Genomic DNA, 18,294 nt, shown 5'->3' on the forward strand with positions numbered 1-18,294 from the left:
CTGCAGTTAGCGTACCGCCACAACAGATCAATGGTGGATGCGATCTCGCTGGCCCTCCGCTCCGCTCTGGACCACTTCGACAACAAAAACTCATATGTCAGGCTGTTATTCATCGATTACAGCTCGGCATTTAACACAATCATCCCCTCCAAGCTGGTTACCAAACTCGCAGAACTGGGTCTCTGCGCATCCCTCTGCAATTGGATCCTTGACTTCCTCATTCACAGACCACAGTCTGTTCGTATTGGTGGAAGTGTGTCAGCCTCGGTAACAATCAGCACGGGAGCACCTCAAGGCTGCGTGCTCAGCCCCCTGCTGTACTAACTCTATACTCATGACTGCGTAGCCGGTCATAGTGCGAACTCCATCATCAAGTTCGCTGACGACACCACTGTTGTGGCACGTATCACTGATGGGGATGAGTCAGAGTACAGAAGAGAGATCGAGCAACTGTCCATATGGTGCCAGCGCAATAACCTGGCCCTCAACACCAGCAAAACCAAGGAACTGATTGTGGACTTTGGAAGGAGTAGGAGGGGGACCCACAGCCCCATTTATATCAACGGGTCGATGGTTGAAAGGGTCAAGAACTTCAAATTCCTGGGCGTGCACATCTCTGAAGATCTTTCCTGGTCCGAGAACACTAATGCAATTATCAAAAAAGCTCATCAGCGCCTCTACTTCCTGAGAAGATTACGGAGAGTCGGTTTGTCAAGGAGGACTCTCTCTAACTTCTACAGGTGCACAGTAGAGAGCATGCTGACCGGTTGCATCGTGGCTTAGTTCGGCAAATTGAGCGCCCTGGAGAGGAAAAGACTACAAAAAGTAGTAAACACTGCCCAGTCCATCATCGGCTCTGACCTTCCTTCCATCGAGGGGATTTATCGCAGTCGCTGCTTCAAAAAAGCTGGCAGTGTCATCAAAGACCCACACCATCCTGGCCACACGCTCATCTCCCTGCTACCTTCAGGTAGAAGGTACAGGAGCCTGAAGACTGCAACGACCAGGTTCAGGAATAGCTACTTCCCCACAGCCATCAGGCTATTAAACCTGGCTCGGACAAAATTCTGATTATTAATAACCCATTTTCTGTTATTTGCACTTTATCAGTTTATTTATTCATGTGTGTATATATTTATATTATGGTATATGGACACACTGATCTGTTTTGCAGTAAATGCCTACTATGTTCTGTGTGCTGAAGCAAAGCAATAATTTCATTGTCCTATACAGGGACACATGACAATATACTCACTTGAACTTGAACTTGAAATCATCATTCACCCAGCCACGGCCGAGTCGGTCAATGAATTGCTTTTGTGATTTTTGAGCTTTGTCCCTTATTTTGCAGTGTGAATGTTGGCAACCCTGGATAACATAAACTAGTGCGAATGTCCAGTGGCCACTTGATCATTTGGACCCCAATACAATCATTAAAATTTGTGAAGTGGCACAGAACAAGATTCATATTCCAAACTGTATTTAACTTTCAAAATCCATGACTTTTTAAAACATATCGGGATCTGCTTATATTTTATGCTTCAAATTAAAAAAAACGATTATTTTATTAATTACAAAATGGATCAACTAAAACTCTGGGTTCCTGCGTGTGAAGGGATAGTGAGATTGAGATTCAAGGCAACAGCTTTGTTGGCCTATTCCCAACCATTTTAGTGCAGGGAAGTGAAGTCAAACATCAAAAGAAGGGAAAAAAAAGACACAAAGTGCTGGAGTAACTCAGCGAGCCAGGCAGCATCTCTGGAGGACATGGCTAGGTGGCGTTTCGGGTCGGGACCCTTCTTCAGACCTGGCTGCTGGTCTCTGCTGCCCTCCGCTGGCTGAGCCAGAGTGTGCAATGTGTATCAGAGGCAATGAATACAGAACAGTATGGGGTAGATACAAAATGCTGGAGTAACTCAGCGGGACAGACTGCATCTCTGGAGAGAAGGAATGGGTGACGTTTTGGGTTGAGACCCTTCTTCAGACTGAAGTCAGGGGAGTGGGCGATAGAATGTAGTCAGAGACAGTAAGACTGGTGGGAGAACTGGGAAGGGGAAGGGGATGGAGAGGGAAAGCAAGGTCTATTTGAAGTTAGAGAAGTCAATGTTCATACCGCTGGGGTGTAAACTACCCAAGCGAAATACGAGGTGCTGTTCCTCCAATTTTCACTGGGCCTCCTCACTCTGACAATGGAGGAGGCTCAGGCCAGAAAGGTTAGATTGGGAATGGAAGGGGGAGTTGAAGTGCTGAGTCACGAGGAGATCAGGTTGGTTAAGACGGTGTTCAGCGAAATGATCGTCGAGCCTGCGCTTGGTCTCGCCGATGTAGAGAGGTTGACGCTTGGAACAGCGGATACAGTAGATGAGGTTGGAGGAGGTGCAAGTGAACCTCTGCCTCACCTGGAAAGACTGTTTGGGTCCTTGGATGGAGTCGAGGGGGGGAGGTAAAGGGACAGGTGTTGCATCTCCTGCGGTTGCAGGGGAAAGTACCTGGGGAGGGGGTGGTTTGGGTGGGAAGGGACGAGTTGACAGGGAGTTGCGGTGGGAACGGTCTCTGCAGAAAGCACAAAGGGGGTGGAAATGGGAAGATGTGGCTGTGGGTTTTTCTCCGGGAAGCTCCGGTTTCCTCCCACAATCCAAAGACGTGCAGGTTTGTAGGTAAATTGGCTTCTGTAAATTGTAAATTGCCCCTAGTGTGTGTAGGGTAGTGCTAACATACAGGGGTGTGGGGAGCGGATAATAAAGTGGGATAACACAGATATAGTGTGTATGGTTGATCACTGGTCAGCATAGACTCGGTGGGCCGAAGGGCCTATTTCCACGATGTTTCTCTGAAAGTATTAAAAAGCTAAACGTCCGATTCACCTCTGTCCCATTGAGGACACTAGGCTTTGTCTGTGGAACTGGTGCGCTACAATGCTGAGAACTACATTCTGCACTCTGTATCTTCCCCTTTGCTCTACCTGTTGTACTTGAGTTTGACTTGCTTGTGTTTGCGTGTAGCACTATGCATCTGCTGCATTTTGTGCTCCTGATATTTTAACTCCCCCTCCCATTCCCACACTGACCTTTCTGTCCTGGGCCTCCTCCATTGCCAGAGTGAGGCCCAAATCGGAGGAACAGCACCTCATATTCCGCTTGGGCAACTTCCACCCCAGCGGTATGAAAATGTTATTCTCCAATTTTAGATAGTTAACCAACTTCTACTGTTCCCTTTCATCTATAATCCCCACATCAGCGCCTCTACTTTCTGAGAAGATTACGGAGAGTCGGCATGTCAAAGAGGACTCTCTCGAACTTCTACAGGTGCACAGTAGAGAGCACACTGACAGGTTGCATCGTGGCCTGGTTCGGCAACTTGAATGTCCAGGAGCAGAAAAGACAGCAAAAAGTTGTGACCCCTGCCCAGCCCATCCCCGGCTCTGACCTCCCCACCATCGAAGTGATCTATCACAGTCGCTGTCACAAAAAGGCAGCCAACATCATCAGAGACCCACACCGTCCTGGCCACACACTCGTTTCACCATTGCCATCAGGAAGAAGCTACAGGAGCCTGAAAACTGCGATGTCCAGGTTCAGGAATAACTTCTTCCCTACAGCCATCAGGCTATTAAACACGACATCAAATAAGCTCTGAACTACAATAGACTATTATTATTATTGCACTGTCATTGTTTGTTCTTTTATTTCTGAGTATTTGTTATATTATTTGTTATGCTTACATATTCGGTAGTGCTGCAGCAAGTAAGAATTTCATTGTTCTATCTGGGACAAATGACAATAAAACACTCTCGACTCTTCTCTCCTTATCCAACACCATTTTGTTGTTTTTTTTCCATCTCCAGCCTTTGTCCACCCATCTGCCCATCACCCTCCCCCCTCCCCTCACCTATATCCACCTATCACTCACCAGGCTTTGTCCCACCTGGAGTATTGTGTCCAGTTTTGCCTCCATTCCAGTTTTCTTCACTCCTACTACAATCAGTCTAAAGAAGGGTCTCAACCCAAAATGTCTCCCATTCCTTCTCTCCAGAGATTCTGCCTGTCCCGCCAGCATTTCGTGTCAACCAGCATCTGCAGTTCCTTCTGCGTTTATCCAAGTTCTCCGGAGATGCTGCCCTGAGCCGATGAATTACTCCAGCACTTTGTGGTCTATGCAAGATTCCAGCATCTGCAGTTCCTTGCATCTAGTTTCATTTAGAGATACAGCATGGAAACAGGCCCTTCAGCCCACCGAGTCCACACCGGCCAGAGGTCCCCGCACACTAACACTATCCTACACACACTAGGGACCATTGACACATACACCAAGCCAATTAACCTACAATGTGGGTGGATCAAAAGATCTTGGAGAAACCCTGCACAGGTCCTGGGGAGAACGTGCAAACCTCATACAGATGGAACCAGGGTCTCCGGCACTGCAAGCACTCTAAGGCACCAACTTGAGAAGGAGAAGGTTAAATCGGAAGTGTCAGTGATGTAGCTGAACAAAGGGGGCTATGAAGGCATGAGAGGGGAGCTGGCCAAGGTAGACTGGAAAGGGATCCTAGCAGGAATGACGGTGGAACAGCAATGGCAGGGATTTCTGGGCATAATCCGGAAGACGCAGGATCATTTCTTCATATTGTTCCATCAGGGACTGGATTGTTTTTAATGTTATTATGTGTGAAGTGTTTAAATTTCATGTGCGATGCTCCGCTATTCACTGGGAAACGTCTTTTCATTTTGCACTGTAACAACTGTTGCTTGCAAGATGACAATAAAGGTTGATTGATTGATTGATTGATTGATTTCATTCCAAAAAGGAAGAAAGATTCTAAGGGGAGTAGGAGGCAACCGTGGCTGACAAGAGGAGTTAGGGATAGAATAAAACTAAAAGAAAAGATGTATAACACAGCAAAGAGTCGCTGGAAGCCAGAGGATTGGGAAACTTTCATAGGCCAACAGAAGAAAACAAAACGGGCAATACGGGCTGAAAAGATGAAGTACAGAGGGAAGCTGGCCAGGAATATAAAGGACAGTAAAAGCTTCTTTAAATGTTCAGGGATAAAGAGTAGCAAAGTCAAATGTAGGTCCCTTGAAGGCAGACAGGGGTGAAATGATTATGGGGAACAAGGAAATGGCAGAAGAGTTGAACAGGTACTTCGGATCGGTCTTCACTAAGGAAGACACAAACAATCTCCCAGATGTACTGGAGGACAGAGGATCTAAGGGGGGTCGAGGAACTGAAAGACATTTTCATTAGGCAAGAAATAGTATTGGGTAGGCTAATGGGACTGAAGGATGATAAATCCCCGGGGCCTGATGGACTGCATCCCAGGGTCCTCAGGGAGGTGGCTCTAGAAATAGTGGACGCATTGGTGATCATTTTTCAATGTTCAATAGATTCAGGATCAGTTCCTGTGGATTGGAGGATAGCTAATGTTATCCCACTTTTCAAGAAAGTCGCGAGAGAGAAAACAGGGAATTACAGACCAGTTAGCCTGACTTTGGTGGTGGGAAAGATGTAATAATGGGGCATTTGGATAGCAGCAAAAGGATTAGTCCAAGTCAGCATGGATTTATGAAAGGAAAATCATGTTTGACCAATCTTCTGTAATTTTTTGAGGATGTGACAAGTAAAATGGATGAAGGGGAGCCAGTGGATGTAGTGTATCTAGACTTCCATAAAGCCTTTGATAAGGTCCCGCCGGGAGACTGGTGACTAAAATTAGAGCACGTAGTATTGGGGGTAGGGAGTTAACATGGATAGATAATTGGTTGGCAGACAGGAAGCAAAGAGTAGGAGTGAATGCATCCTTTTCAGAATGGCAGGCAGTGGCGAGTGGAGTGCCACAAGGCTTGGTGTTGGGGCCGCAACAGTTTACGATATATATTAATGATTTGGAAGAGGGAATTAGGAGCAACACTAGCAAGTTTGCAGATGACACAAATCTGGGTGGCAGTGTGAACTGTGAAGAGGATGTTAGGAGGTTGCAGGGTGACCTGGACAAGTTGAGTGAGTGGGAGTGGGCAGATGCAGTATAAAATAGATAAATGTGAGGTTATCCACTTTGGTGGCAAAAACAAGGGGGCAGATTATTATCTCAACGGGGTAAGGGGGAGGTACAGCGAGACCTGGGTGTCCTTGTACACCGGTCACTGAAATTTGGCGTGCAGGTACAGCAGGCAGTGAAGAAAGCTAATGGAATGTTGGCCTTCATAACAAGAGGATTTCAGTATAGGAGTAGAGAGGTTCTTCTGCAGTTGTATAGGGCTCTGGTGAGACCACATCTGGAGTATTACGTATAGTTTTGGTCTCCTAATTTGAGGAAGGACATCCTTGTGATTGAGGCAGTGCAGTGTAGGTTCACGAGATTGATCCCTGGGATGGCGGGACTGAGGAAAGATTGAAAAGACTAGGCTTGTATTCACAGGAGTTTAGAAGGATGAGAGGGATCTTATAGAAACATATAACATTATAAAAGGACTGGAAAAGCTAGATGCAGGAAAAATGGTCCCAATGTTGGGCGAGCCCAGAACCAGGAGCCAGTCTTAGAATAAAGGGGAATAAAAAACTTTTTCACCCAGAGAGTTGTGAATTTGTGGCATTCTCTGCCACAGAGGGCAGTGGAGGCCAAATGACTGGGTGGATTTAAGAGAGAGTTAGATAGAACTCCAGGGGCTAGTGGAATCAAGGAATATGGGGAGAAGGCAGGCACGGGTTATTGATTGGGAACGACCAGCCATGATCATAATGAATGGCAGTGATGGCTTGAAGGGCCGAATGGCCTCCTCCTGCACCTATTTTCTATTTCTACGTAACTCTACCGCTGCACCACCGTGCCCTGCTGGTTAGTGAAAGGCCATTGCCTGGATCAGATGGATATAGTGCTACTTCATGGAATTAAAAGCTATGAGAAAAACACACAATGACAAATGAATACGAGAGCCACAGGCATGTTTTAATGTTGCTGCCAAAATAAAGATCTGCGTTATAAATTTGCCACTTACGCATCAAAGTTCAACATGCCATTAAGATAAACATTTTCCCTTCCAAATCAGCGTCTCTGCGTCAGAGGCCGAAGGTAACTGCGCCAATGAGGGCGGTGAGCAATGTACTGGAAGTGACTGCAAATAGGACTTCCTGGAGAACAGTCATACAGCAGGGAAACAGGCCCTTCGGCCCCTCTCATCCATGCCGACCTAGAAGTCCCATCTAAGCTCATTTGGCCCGTTTCCCTCTAAACCGTTCTTATCCATGTGCCTGGCTAAATGTCTTGAAAATGCTGTTATAGCCCCTGCCTCAACTACCTCCTCTGGCTGCTCGTTCCATACACCCACCACCCTATGTGTGGAAAAAGTTGCCCCCCCCTCGGTTCCCATTCAATCTTCACCCTGTCACCTTAAACCTATGTCCACTGGCTCTTGGTTCCCCTAAACAGACACAAGGTAGTCACGGTGGCGCAGCAGCCAATGCAGCGCCGGAGACCCGGGTTCGATCCGGACTACGGGCGCTGTCTGTACAGAGTTTGTACGTTCACCCCGTGTCCTGCGTGGGTTTTCTCTGAGATCTTCAGTTTCCTCCCACACTCCAAAGACTCCAAAGAATTGGCTTGGTAAATGTAAAAATGTCCCTAGTGTATGCAGGATAGTGTTAATGTGCAGGGATCGCTGGTCGGCGCGGACCCGGTGGGCTGAAGTGTCTGTTTCAGTGCTGTATCTCTAAACTAAAGTGAACTAAATTTGAACCCGACCTAATTTTCGTTAGACACAAAGTGCTGAAGTAACTCAGTGGGCCAGACAGCAAATTATGATACCGAAACTGCACACTATTCTCCAGGTGTGGTCTCACCAGGGCCCTGTACAAATGCAGAAGGACCTCTTTGCTCCTAAACTCAACTCCTCTTGTTATAAAGGCCAACATGCCATTCACTTTCTTCGCTGCCTGCTGTACCTGCATGTTTACTTTCAGTGGCTGATGAACAAGGACCCCCCAGATCCCGTTGTACTTCCCCTTTTCCCAACTTGATGCCATTCAGATATTAATCAGCCTTACTGTTTTTGCCACCAAAGTGGATAACCTCACATTTATCCACATTGAATTTCATCTGGCACGCATCTGCCCACTCCCCCAACCTGTCCACCCTGCATTCCCATAGCATCCTCCTCACAGTTCAGTCACCCAGCTTTGTGTCATCTGCAAATTTGCTAATGTTACTTTGAATCCCTTCATACAAATCATTGATGTATATTGTAAATAGCTGCGGTCCCAGCACCGAGCCTTGCGGCATCCCACTAGTCATTGCCTGCCATTCTGAAAGGGACCCGTTAATCCCTACTCTGTTTCCCGTCTGCCAACCTATTTTCTACCCATGTCAGCACTTCACCCCCAATACCATGTGCTCTAATTTTTCCCATTGATCTCCTATGTGGAACCTTGTCAAATGCTTTCTGAAAGTCCAGATACACTACATTCACTGGCTCTCCCTTGTCCATTTCCCTAGTTACATCCTCAACAAATTCCAGAAGATTAGTCAAGCACGATTTCCCCTTCGTAAATCCATGCTGACCCGGACTGATCCTGTTACTGCTATCCAAATGTGCCGCTATTTCATCTTTTATGATTGACTCCAGCATCTTCCCCACCACCGATGTCAGGCTAACTGGTCTATAATTCCCCGTTTTCTCTCTCCTGCCTTTCTTAAAAAGTGGGATAACATTAGCTACCCTCCAATCCACAGGAACTGATCCCGAGTCTATAGAACATTGGAAAATTATCACCAATGCATCCATGATTTCTAGAGCCATTTCCTTCAGTACCCTGGGATGCAGACCATCAGGCCCTGGGGATTTATCAGCCTTCAGTCCCATCAGTCTGTCCAACACTATTTCCTGCCTAATGTGAATTTCCTTCAGTTCCTCCGTCACCCCAGATGTACGTTAAGTTGCGAGGGGCAACTTTTCCCACTCAGAGGGTGGTGGATGTATGGAACAGAGGAGGTAGTTGAGGCTGATACTATGAGAGCTTTTAAAAAGGACACTTGGAGAGGATACATAGATAGGACAGGTTTAGAGGGATTAGGCCAAATGCAGGCAGGTGGGTCTAGTGTGGATGGGGCATGTTGGTTGGTGTGGGCAAGTTGGGCCGAAGGGCCTGTTTCCATGCTGTATGACTCTAAACAAGCTGCGATTAAATATCACAGCTGAGATTTTGACACATCTCTTGATTAATAGTCGAGCCTTTTGAATCAAATCTGATAAGGTGGGACATCTTGGTCAGCATGGACATGTTGGGCTGAAAGGCCTGTTTTCACACTGTGCGACTATGACTGTGACTCTTAATGGAACTAATTAGATGGGGTGACTTGGTTCGAATGGGCGAGTTGGGGCGAAGGGCCTGTTTCCGTGCTAGATGGGTTTATGACTATTAATGGGACGAGTTTAGATGGGGTATCTTGGCTGGAATGGGCGAGTTGGGCCGGTTTCCGGGCGAGATAATTTTATGACAATTAATGGGACGAGCTTAGATGGGGTATCTTGGATGAGTTGGGCCGAAGGGCCTGTTTCCCTGCTGTGACTCAATGACTCTCAATGGTACTAGCATAGATGGGGCATGTTGGTTGGCATGGGTGAGTCGGGCTGAAGGGCCTATTTGAGTGCTGAGTGACTCTAATGATGAAGCAATGGGCGCTAGGGGAGAGGAGGCTAGAAGATGGGGGAGGGTTAAGGTGTGTTGGACGGGTCCTTGCCCGGGCGATGGAAGTCTCCTCGCTGCCCGCCAGTCTTGCTCACCAGCCTGATGTCCTCCAGCACGATGTCGTGGCTGACAGCCTTGCACATGTCGTAGAGGGTGAGGGCAGCCATGCTGGTGGCCACCAGGGCCTCCATCTCCACCCCCGTCTTGCCATGGGCAGCGCAGGTTGCCGTGACCACCACCGCCAGGCGGGCCGGGTCGAGGTCCAGGCAGACGTCCACCCGATGGAGGGGCACGGGGTGGCAGAGGGGGATCAGGTGAGGGGTCATCTTGGCAGCCGATATGCCAGCCAGCCGGGCGGCGCACAGCGCGTCCCCTTTCTTCAGCGCCCCCTCGCGCAGTAGGCCGAAGGCCCTCTCGCCCAGCCGCACCGTCGCCCGGGCGACCGCCGTGCGCAGGGAGTCGGGCTTCCCGCCCACGTCCACCATGACTGCCATCCCTCGCCCGTCCAAGTGCGTCAGTCCCTCGGGCTCCGCCGGGCCTTGCTTGGCAGAGTCCTCGCCCCGACCCCCGTTGCCGGGGGCGACGACGTAGGCCCGGACCCCCCGGCCCACCGCCCACCCCTCCACACCGCCCAGAGGGAGCGGCACAACCCGTCCCGGGAGCACTGCCTTCCGGAAAATTCTTCCCTCGGGAACAGGCACAGTCGGCTTCACGGCGGATGCAGCGACCTCTCCCCCTGGTGGTGGAAAGGAAAAGGACGGTCAGACAATGGGAAGCACGATGCAGGCCGCTACCACAGAAAGCACACAACCGTTGTTTAGTTTTAGTTTAGAGATGCAGTGTGGAAACAGGCCCTTCGGCCCACCAAGTCGGTGCCGACCCTCGACCACATTAGTTCTGTGATATCCCAATGTCCCACCCACTTCCTGCACGCGAGGGGCAATTCGCAGAGGCCGATTAACCTCCAGACCACTGGGGTATAAACTGCCCAAGCAAAATACGAGTGGCTGTTCCTCCAATTTGTGCTAGGCTTCACTCTGACAATGGTGGAGGCCCAGGAGAGAAAGGTCAGTGTGGGAATGGGAGGGGGAGTTGAAGCGTTGAGCAACTGGGAGGTCAGGCTGGTGTAGGCGGACTGAGCGGAGGTGTTCAGCAAACGATCGCCAGGTTTGCGCTGGGTCTCGCCGGTGTTCAAGTGTGTGGGGAAACTTGCACGGTCACTTGCTCCACCCTTCCATCAATCGCACCCATCTACGCCCACCTATTAAGAGTCATAATCATGGAGTCACCCAGCATGAAAACAGGCCCTTCGGCCCAACACATCCATGCTGACCAAGATGCTCCATCCACAATCCACATCGCCGGGCATTGTCCTGCCCCCACTGCTCTCTTTATGGGGAGAAGGCAGGAGAAGGTGGTTAGGAGGGAGAGGTAGATCAGTCATGATTGAGTGGCTGAGTAGACTTGATGGTCCGAGTGGCTTAATTCTACTCCTATTACTTATGACCGCTTCCAGCTTTCTCTCCCCCCCCCCCCACTATAATAAGCCTGAAGAAGGGTCCCAACCCGAAACGTCACGTGTTCAGAGCCAAGTTGTACCACTGCGGCCACATGTGGCACAGCGGTAGAGTTGCTGCCTTACAGCGAATGCAGTGCCGAAGACCAGGGTTCGATCCCGACTACAGGTGCTGTCTGTACGGAGTTTGTACGTTCTCCCCGTGACCTGCGTGGGTTTTCTCCAAGATCTTCGGTTTCCTCCCACACTCCAAAGGTTTGCAGGTTAATTGGCTTGGCGTAAATGTAAAATTGTCCCTAGTGGGTGTAGGATGGTGTTAGTGTGCGGGGATCGCTGGTCGGCGCGGACCCGGTGGGCCGAAGGGCCTGTTCTGCGCTGTATCTCTAAACTAAACTTGTGTATGACTTGATAACAAGTAAGCCAAGGTTTTCACGGCTTGTTGAAACACGTGGCCATAATAAACCACTTAAACAGCCCAGGCTTCATCTAAGCTCTTCCCACCTGCCCGTGTTTGGCCCTTATCCTTCTAAACCTTTCCTATCCATGTACCTGGCCAAGATGCTATTAAATGTTGATTTAGTTTAGAGATACAGCGCGGAAACAGGCCCTTCGGCCCACCGAGTCCGTACTGACCAGCGATCCCCGCACGTTACCACTATCGTGCAAACTCCGTACAGACAGCACCCGTAGTCAGGATGGAAGCCGGGTCTCTGGCGCTGTGAGGCAGCAACTCTACCGCTGCGCCACTGTGTCGAAACAGTTGGGATAGTACCCGCCTCAAGTAACTCTTAGAAACATAGAAACATAGAAATTAGGTGCAGGAGTAGGCCATTCGGCCCTTCGAGCCTGCACCGCCATTCAATATGATCATGGCTGATCATCCAACTCAGTATCCCGTACCTGCCTTCTCTCCATACCCCCTGATCCCCTTAGCCACAAGGGCCACATCTAACTCCCTCTTAAATATAGCCAATGAACTGGCCTCAACTACCCTCTGTGGCAGAGAGTTCCAGAGATTCACCACTCTCTGTGTGAAAAAAAGTTCTTCTCATCTCGGTTTTGGCCCCCTTTATCCTTAAGCTGTGACCCCTTGTCCTGGACTTCCCCAACATCGGGAACAATCTTCCTGCATCTAGCCTGTCCCACCCCTTAAGAATTTTGTAAGTTTCTATAAGATCCCCTCTCAATCTTCTAAATTCTAGAGAGTATAAACCAAGTCTATCCAGTCTTTCTTCATAAGACAGTCCTGACATCCCAGGAATCAGTCTGGTGAACCGTCTCTGCACTCCCTCTATGGCAATAATGTCCTTCCTCAGATTTGGAGACCAAAACTGTACGCAATACTCCAGGTGTGTGGTCTCACCAAGACCCTGTACAACTGCAGTAGAACCTCTCTGCTCCTATACTCAAATCCTTTTGCAATGAAAGCTAACATACCATTCGCTTTCTTTACTGCCTGCTGCACCTGCATGCCTACCTTCAATGACTGGTGTACCATGACACCCAGGTCTCGCTGCATCTCCCCCTTTCCCAATCGGCCACCACCTCTTCTGGCAGCTTGTTCCATCTCCTCACCACCCACTGAGTGAAAATGTTACCCCTCAGTTTCCTATTCAATCTTGCCCCTCTCACCTTAAACCTATGCCCTCAGATTCTTGAATCCTCCAACTGAGTAAAAGATTCATCTCATGATTTTATACATCTTGATTCTCAGACCCTGTATACACCTCATGATTTTATGTTTCATACATCTCCTCTTGATTTTGATGTTCCCGAGGTTGGGGGAGTCCAGAACCAGGGGCCACAGTTTAAGAATAAGGGGTAGGCCATTTAGAACGGAGACGAGGAAAACTTTTTTCACACAGAGAGTTGTGAATCTGTGGAATTCTCTGCCTCAGAAAGCAGTGGAGGCCGGTTCTCTGGATGCTTTCAAGAGAGTTAGATAGAGCTCTTAAAAATAGCGGAGTCAGGGGATATGGGGAGAAGGCAGGAACGGGGTACTGATTATGGATGATCAGCCATGATCACATTGAATGGCGGCGCTGGCTCGAAGGGCCGAATGGCCTACTCCTGCACCTATTGTCTATTGATTCTCTTGCTCTGGGTTTTAGATCCTGTGCATTCGTTCCGTACACCCACCACCCTTTGAGTGAAAAAGTTACCCCTCAAGTTCCCATTAAATCTTTCCCCCTCACCCTAAACCCGTTTCCTCTGGTTCTCGATCCCCCGACTCCGGGTATGTGTCTACCCGAGCTATTCCTCTCATGATTTTATCAATCACTAGTGGGAGAGTCTAGGACCAGAGGTCGTAGCCTCAGAATAAAAGGACGTTCCTTTCGGAAGGAGATGAGGGGAAATTTCTTTAATCAGAGGGTGAAAGAAATCCCGGAAAAAAATAATAAAAATAATCGGCAGGATCTGGTAGGGTTGTGTGACAGTCTCTTAAGAGCTGTGGATGCTCCTGTCATAAGAGGAATAGATCAGGTAGATGCACAGAATCTCTTGCCCAGAGTAGGGAAATCGAGGACATGGCTTTAAGGTGAAGAGGAAAAGATTTAATAGGAATCTGAGGGGTAACTTTTTCACACAAAGGGTGGTGGGTGTATGGAACAAGCTGCCAGAGGAGGTAGTTGAGGCTAGGACTATCCCAATGTTTAATGCGCAGTTAGACAAGTACATGGATAGGACAGGTTTGGAGGGATATGGGGCAAATGCAGGCAGGTGGGACGAGTGTAGATGGGACGTTGGCCGGTGTGGGTGAGTTGGGCCGAAGGGCCTGTTTTCACGCTGAATCGCTCTATGACTCTATAAGTGTGAAACAAAATTGAAATACCAATGGGACGTAGTGCTCCATCACCCACCGATCAGAATCATCGGACGGTTCTTCATCTGTGATATGTTGAACATCCCTGCAATGAAATATCAGATTCGTATTAAAGCAGAATAAAGTGTGTAGGAAGGAAGTGCAGATGCTGATTTTACATCGAAGATAGACACAAAGTGCTGGAGTAACTCAGCAGGGTAGGCAGTATCTGTAGAGAAAAGGAATAGGCGACGTTTCAAAGTGTTCCTCCAGACACTCTACTAGGGCGGTCACGGTGGCGCAGCGGTAGAGTCACTGCCTTGCAGCAAATGCAGCGCCGGAGACCCGGGTTCCATCCCGACTACGGGTGCCGTCTGTACGGAGTTTTGTACGTTCTCCCCGTGACCTGCGTGGGTTTTGTCCGAGATCTTCGGTTTCCTCCCGCACTCCAAAGACGTACAGGTTTGTAGGTTAATTGGCTTGGTATAAATGTAAATGTAAATGTAATGTAATGTAATTCCCTAGTGGGTGTAGGAGCGTTAGTGTGCGGGGATCGCTGGTCGGTGCAGACCCGGTGGGCCGAAGGGCCTGTTTCCGCGCTGTATCTCTAAACTAAACAAAACTAAAAGTGCTTGAAGCATTTTACAAATTCAATCACACCTTCTTCAGACCAGCGGATTCATGTTTTGGGCCACATATCCGAGGAAGGATGTGCCTTCACTGGAGAGGTTCCAGAGGAGCTTTACGAGAATGATCCCAGGAATGAGTGGGTTAACCTATGCTGAGTGTTTGTCGGCACTGGGCCTGTACTAGCTGGAGTTTAGACACAAAATGCTGGAGTAACTCAGCAGGACAGGCAGTATAGAAAGATGAGGGGACACCTCATTGAAACGTACAGAACATTGAAAGGCCTGGATAGAGTGGATGTGGAGAGGATGTTTCTACTAGTGGGTTGAATCTCGGACCAGCCTCAGAATAAAAGGATGATGCGTTCAGTAGTTTGAGAGCAGAGAGGAAGAAACTGTTCCCGAATCTTTAGTACATTCATGTCCTTCCTGCACTGTAGTCACCAGAATTACGTTCAGTACTCCAACTGCTGCCAGTTTAGCTTAGAGATACAGTGTGGAAACAGGCCCTTCGGCCCATCGAGTCCTCACCGACCAGCGATCACCCATTCACACTGGTTCTATCCTGGGGACAACTTACAGAAGCCAATTAACCTACAAACCTGCGCGTCTGTGGAGTGTGGGAGGAAACCGGAGTATTCGGAGAAAACCCACTTGGTCACGGGGAGAACGTGCAAACTCCGAACAGGCAGCACCCGAGGTCAGGTTCGAACCCGGGACTCTGGCGCTGTGAGGCGGCAACTCGACCTCTGCGCCACCGTGCCGCACTGGATTGTAGAAAGGAGAAGAGAGGCGGGGGCAGGACAAAGCCTGGAAAATGATCGGTGGAGATTGACACATGGTGCAGGAACAACTCAGCAGGTCAGGCAGCATCTCTGGATACCTGGCGTTTTGGTCAGGACCCTTCTACAGACTTCTTTGGACTTCCAGAAATGTCATCTTTATATCAAGAGGAGTTGAGGATAGGAGCAAAGAGGGCCCTTCTGCAGTTGTACAGGGCCCTAGTGAGACCACACCTGGAGTATTGTGTTCAGTTTTGGTCCCCTAATTTGAAGAAGGATATTCTTGCTATTGAGGGAGTGCAGCCTAGGTTTACAAGGTTAATTCTCGGGATATGCTGTGAGAATGGAGCAGCTGGGCTTGTACACTCTGGAGTTTAGAAGGATGAGAGGAGATCTCATTGAAACATATAAGGGTATGGACAGGCTAGAGGCAGGAAACATATTCCCGATGTTGGGGGAGTCCAGAACCATGGATCACAGTTTAAGAATAATGGGGCAAGCCATTTAGAACTGAGACGAGGAAACACTTTTTCACACAAAGAGTGGTGATTCTGTGGAACTCTGCCTCAGTGGAAGCGGGTTCTCTGGATACTTTCAAGAGAGAGCTAGATTGGGCTCTTAAAGATAGCGGAGTCAGGGGATATGGGGAGAAGGCAGGAACGGGGTCTGATTGGGGATGATCAGCCATGATCACATTGAATGGCGGTGCTGGCTCGAAGGGACGAATGGCCTACTCCTGCACCTATTGTCCATTCCTTCTCTCCAGGGATGGTGCCTGACCGCTGAGTTACTCCAGCACTTTGTGTCTATCTTTGGTGTAAACCAGCATCTGCAGTTCATTTTCAGTATATTATTAAGTGCTAGGTGGATACAGGTGAGGGCGGGTTGATGGGCGGACAAAGACCAGAGATGAGGGGGGGGAGATATCTGCCCCTCACCCTCCGCCCCTCACCGACACATGCAGCAAGCTTACCTGCGTGTTGCTTCTTCTTCCTGCCCACCGCCGCCCCCACGATCTCCAGGAGCTCCTCCTCCGTGGCTCCCGAACGCAACACGTCCCGCAGTGACACCTCGGCATTCCCAAAGAGGCAGACCTGCGCGGCAAAGCACAAACAACAGGTTCAGGTTCATTACTAGCGCCTGGACCGAGCTACCGTGGACAGCTGGTGACACCATATTAACAGGTTTTCTATCATTCGGACAGCAGAATAAGGCCATTCAGCCCATCAAGTCCACTCCACCATTCAATCATGGCTGATCTATCTCTCCCTCCTAACCCCATTCTCCTGCCTTCTCCCTGTGGCTTTCATCATCCACAAGGTCCGATTCTGCCCAAGGCCACAAGAAGCACCAGAGAGTTGTGGATGTGCCCCAGTCCGTCCCACAGACCAGACTCCCCACCATCGACTCCATCTACACTTCGCGCTGCCCCGGGAAAGCAGCCGACACAATCAAATACTTGTCCCGCCCAGGTCATTCCTTCTTCTCCCCGCTCCCAACCAGCAGAAGGCACAGAAGCTTGAAAGCGCGCACCACCAGACTCAGGAACAGCTTCTTCCCCTCTGTTATCAGGCTTCTGCACGGTCCTTCCATAAGCTGGGGCACTGTCCGATTCACCTCTACCCCATTGCGGACATTGGACTTTGTCTGTGGAACTGGTGCGCTACAATGCTGAGAACTACATTCTGCACTCTGTATCTTCCCCTTTGCTCCACCTGTTGTACGTGAGTTTGACTTGGTTGTATTTATTCAGAGTATTATCAGATCTGTTTGGATGACACGCACAACAAAGCTTTTCACTGTACCTCGGCGTACGTGACCATAATAGTCCCAAACTTAAACGTGGATCTGCAGGGAATGGAGGGATATGGATGTGGAGCAGGCAGGGGAGATTAGTTAGCAATGGCATCATGTTCGGCACAGGCACTGTGGGCTGAGCGGCCTGTTCTTCTGCTGTGCTGTTTTATGTTTAAGTAAACATTTCAGACAGCACGGTGGCGCAGCGGTAGAGTTGCTAGCCTCACAGATCCAGAGACCCGGGTTTGATCCTGAATGCGGGTGCTGCCTGTACGGAGTTTGCACGTTCTCCCCGTGACCAAATTGGTGCTGTCTGTCGGTGAGTGTGGAGTTTGTACATTTCCTCCGGGTGCTCCGGTTTCCTCCCGCATCCCAACGATGCGCAGGTTTGTTGGTTAATCGGCCCTTTGTAAATTGTCCCTAGTGTGTAGGGAGTGGATGAGACAGTGGGATAACATAGAACTAGTGTAAACGGGTCAGTGTAAGCTCGATGGGACGAAGGGCCTGTATCTCTTAAGCTAGTTGAGTTCAGTTTGGTTTAGAGATACAGCATGGAAACAAGCCCATCGGCCCACCGGGTCCACACCGACCAGTGATCCCCGCACATTAACACTTTCCTACACACACTGGGGACAGTTTACATTCATTCCAAGCCAATTAACTTACAAACCTGTACGTCATTGGAGCGTGGGAGGAAACCAAAGATCCAGACTTACAGGTGCTGACTGTGTGGAGTTTGTACGTTCTCCCCGTGACCTGCGTGGGTTTTCTCCAGGTGCTCCGGTTTCCTCCCACACTCCAAATTCTCCCGAGCTTGCCCCTTGATCCAAACTCAGAGAATTGTGGTAATAGCCAGACAAAGGTACTCGGGGCTTTTTTTGTTTTTACTTGTGGACATTTTTCAACATGTTGAAAAAAAGGCCCGACTTACCTGATGCCCCGAGTACCTACGGCTGTCATTACGGGTTTGTGGGTTATTTGGCGTTGGTGTCCCTGTTTCCGTGCTGCATCTCTAAACGTAACACACTCAAGAGCCCAGGCCTCGAGCAACTGAGATGGGGATGGTTTGGGGCTCGAGGGAAAGGATTCCGA

General features: G+C 49.3%; 1 protein-coding gene across 2 annotated transcripts in view; it reads right to left on the reverse strand.

The window, feature by feature from the left end:
• Nucleotides 1-6,922: 6,922 nt before the first annotated feature.
• mocs1 (molybdenum cofactor synthesis 1) overlaps nucleotides 6,923-18,294 on the reverse strand; it is a 43,770-nt gene continuing 32,398 nt past the window's right edge. Inside the window, exons 9-11 of one of the 2 annotated variants that reach the window (XM_055636343.1) lie at nucleotides 16,379-16,499; nucleotides 14,056-14,103; nucleotides 6,923-10,414 (exon numbers count right to left, since the gene is read on the reverse strand). In XM_055636343.1, coding sequence (XP_055492318.1) covers nucleotides 9,705-10,414; nucleotides 14,056-14,103; nucleotides 16,379-16,499 — 879 coding nt within the window. In that variant the 3' untranslated portion in view covers nucleotides 6,923-9,704. Of the gene's footprint in view, nucleotides 10,415-14,027; nucleotides 14,104-16,378; nucleotides 16,500-18,294 lie in introns of both variants that reach the window. The other variant, XM_055636344.1, reaches the window with a different exon arrangement.

This window comes from Leucoraja erinacea, chromosome 5 (assembly GCF_028641065.1).
Source record: "Leucoraja erinacea ecotype New England chromosome 5, Leri_hhj_1, whole genome shotgun sequence".
NCBI classification, from domain to species: domain Eukaryota; kingdom Metazoa; phylum Chordata; class Chondrichthyes; order Rajiformes; family Rajidae; genus Leucoraja; species Leucoraja erinaceus.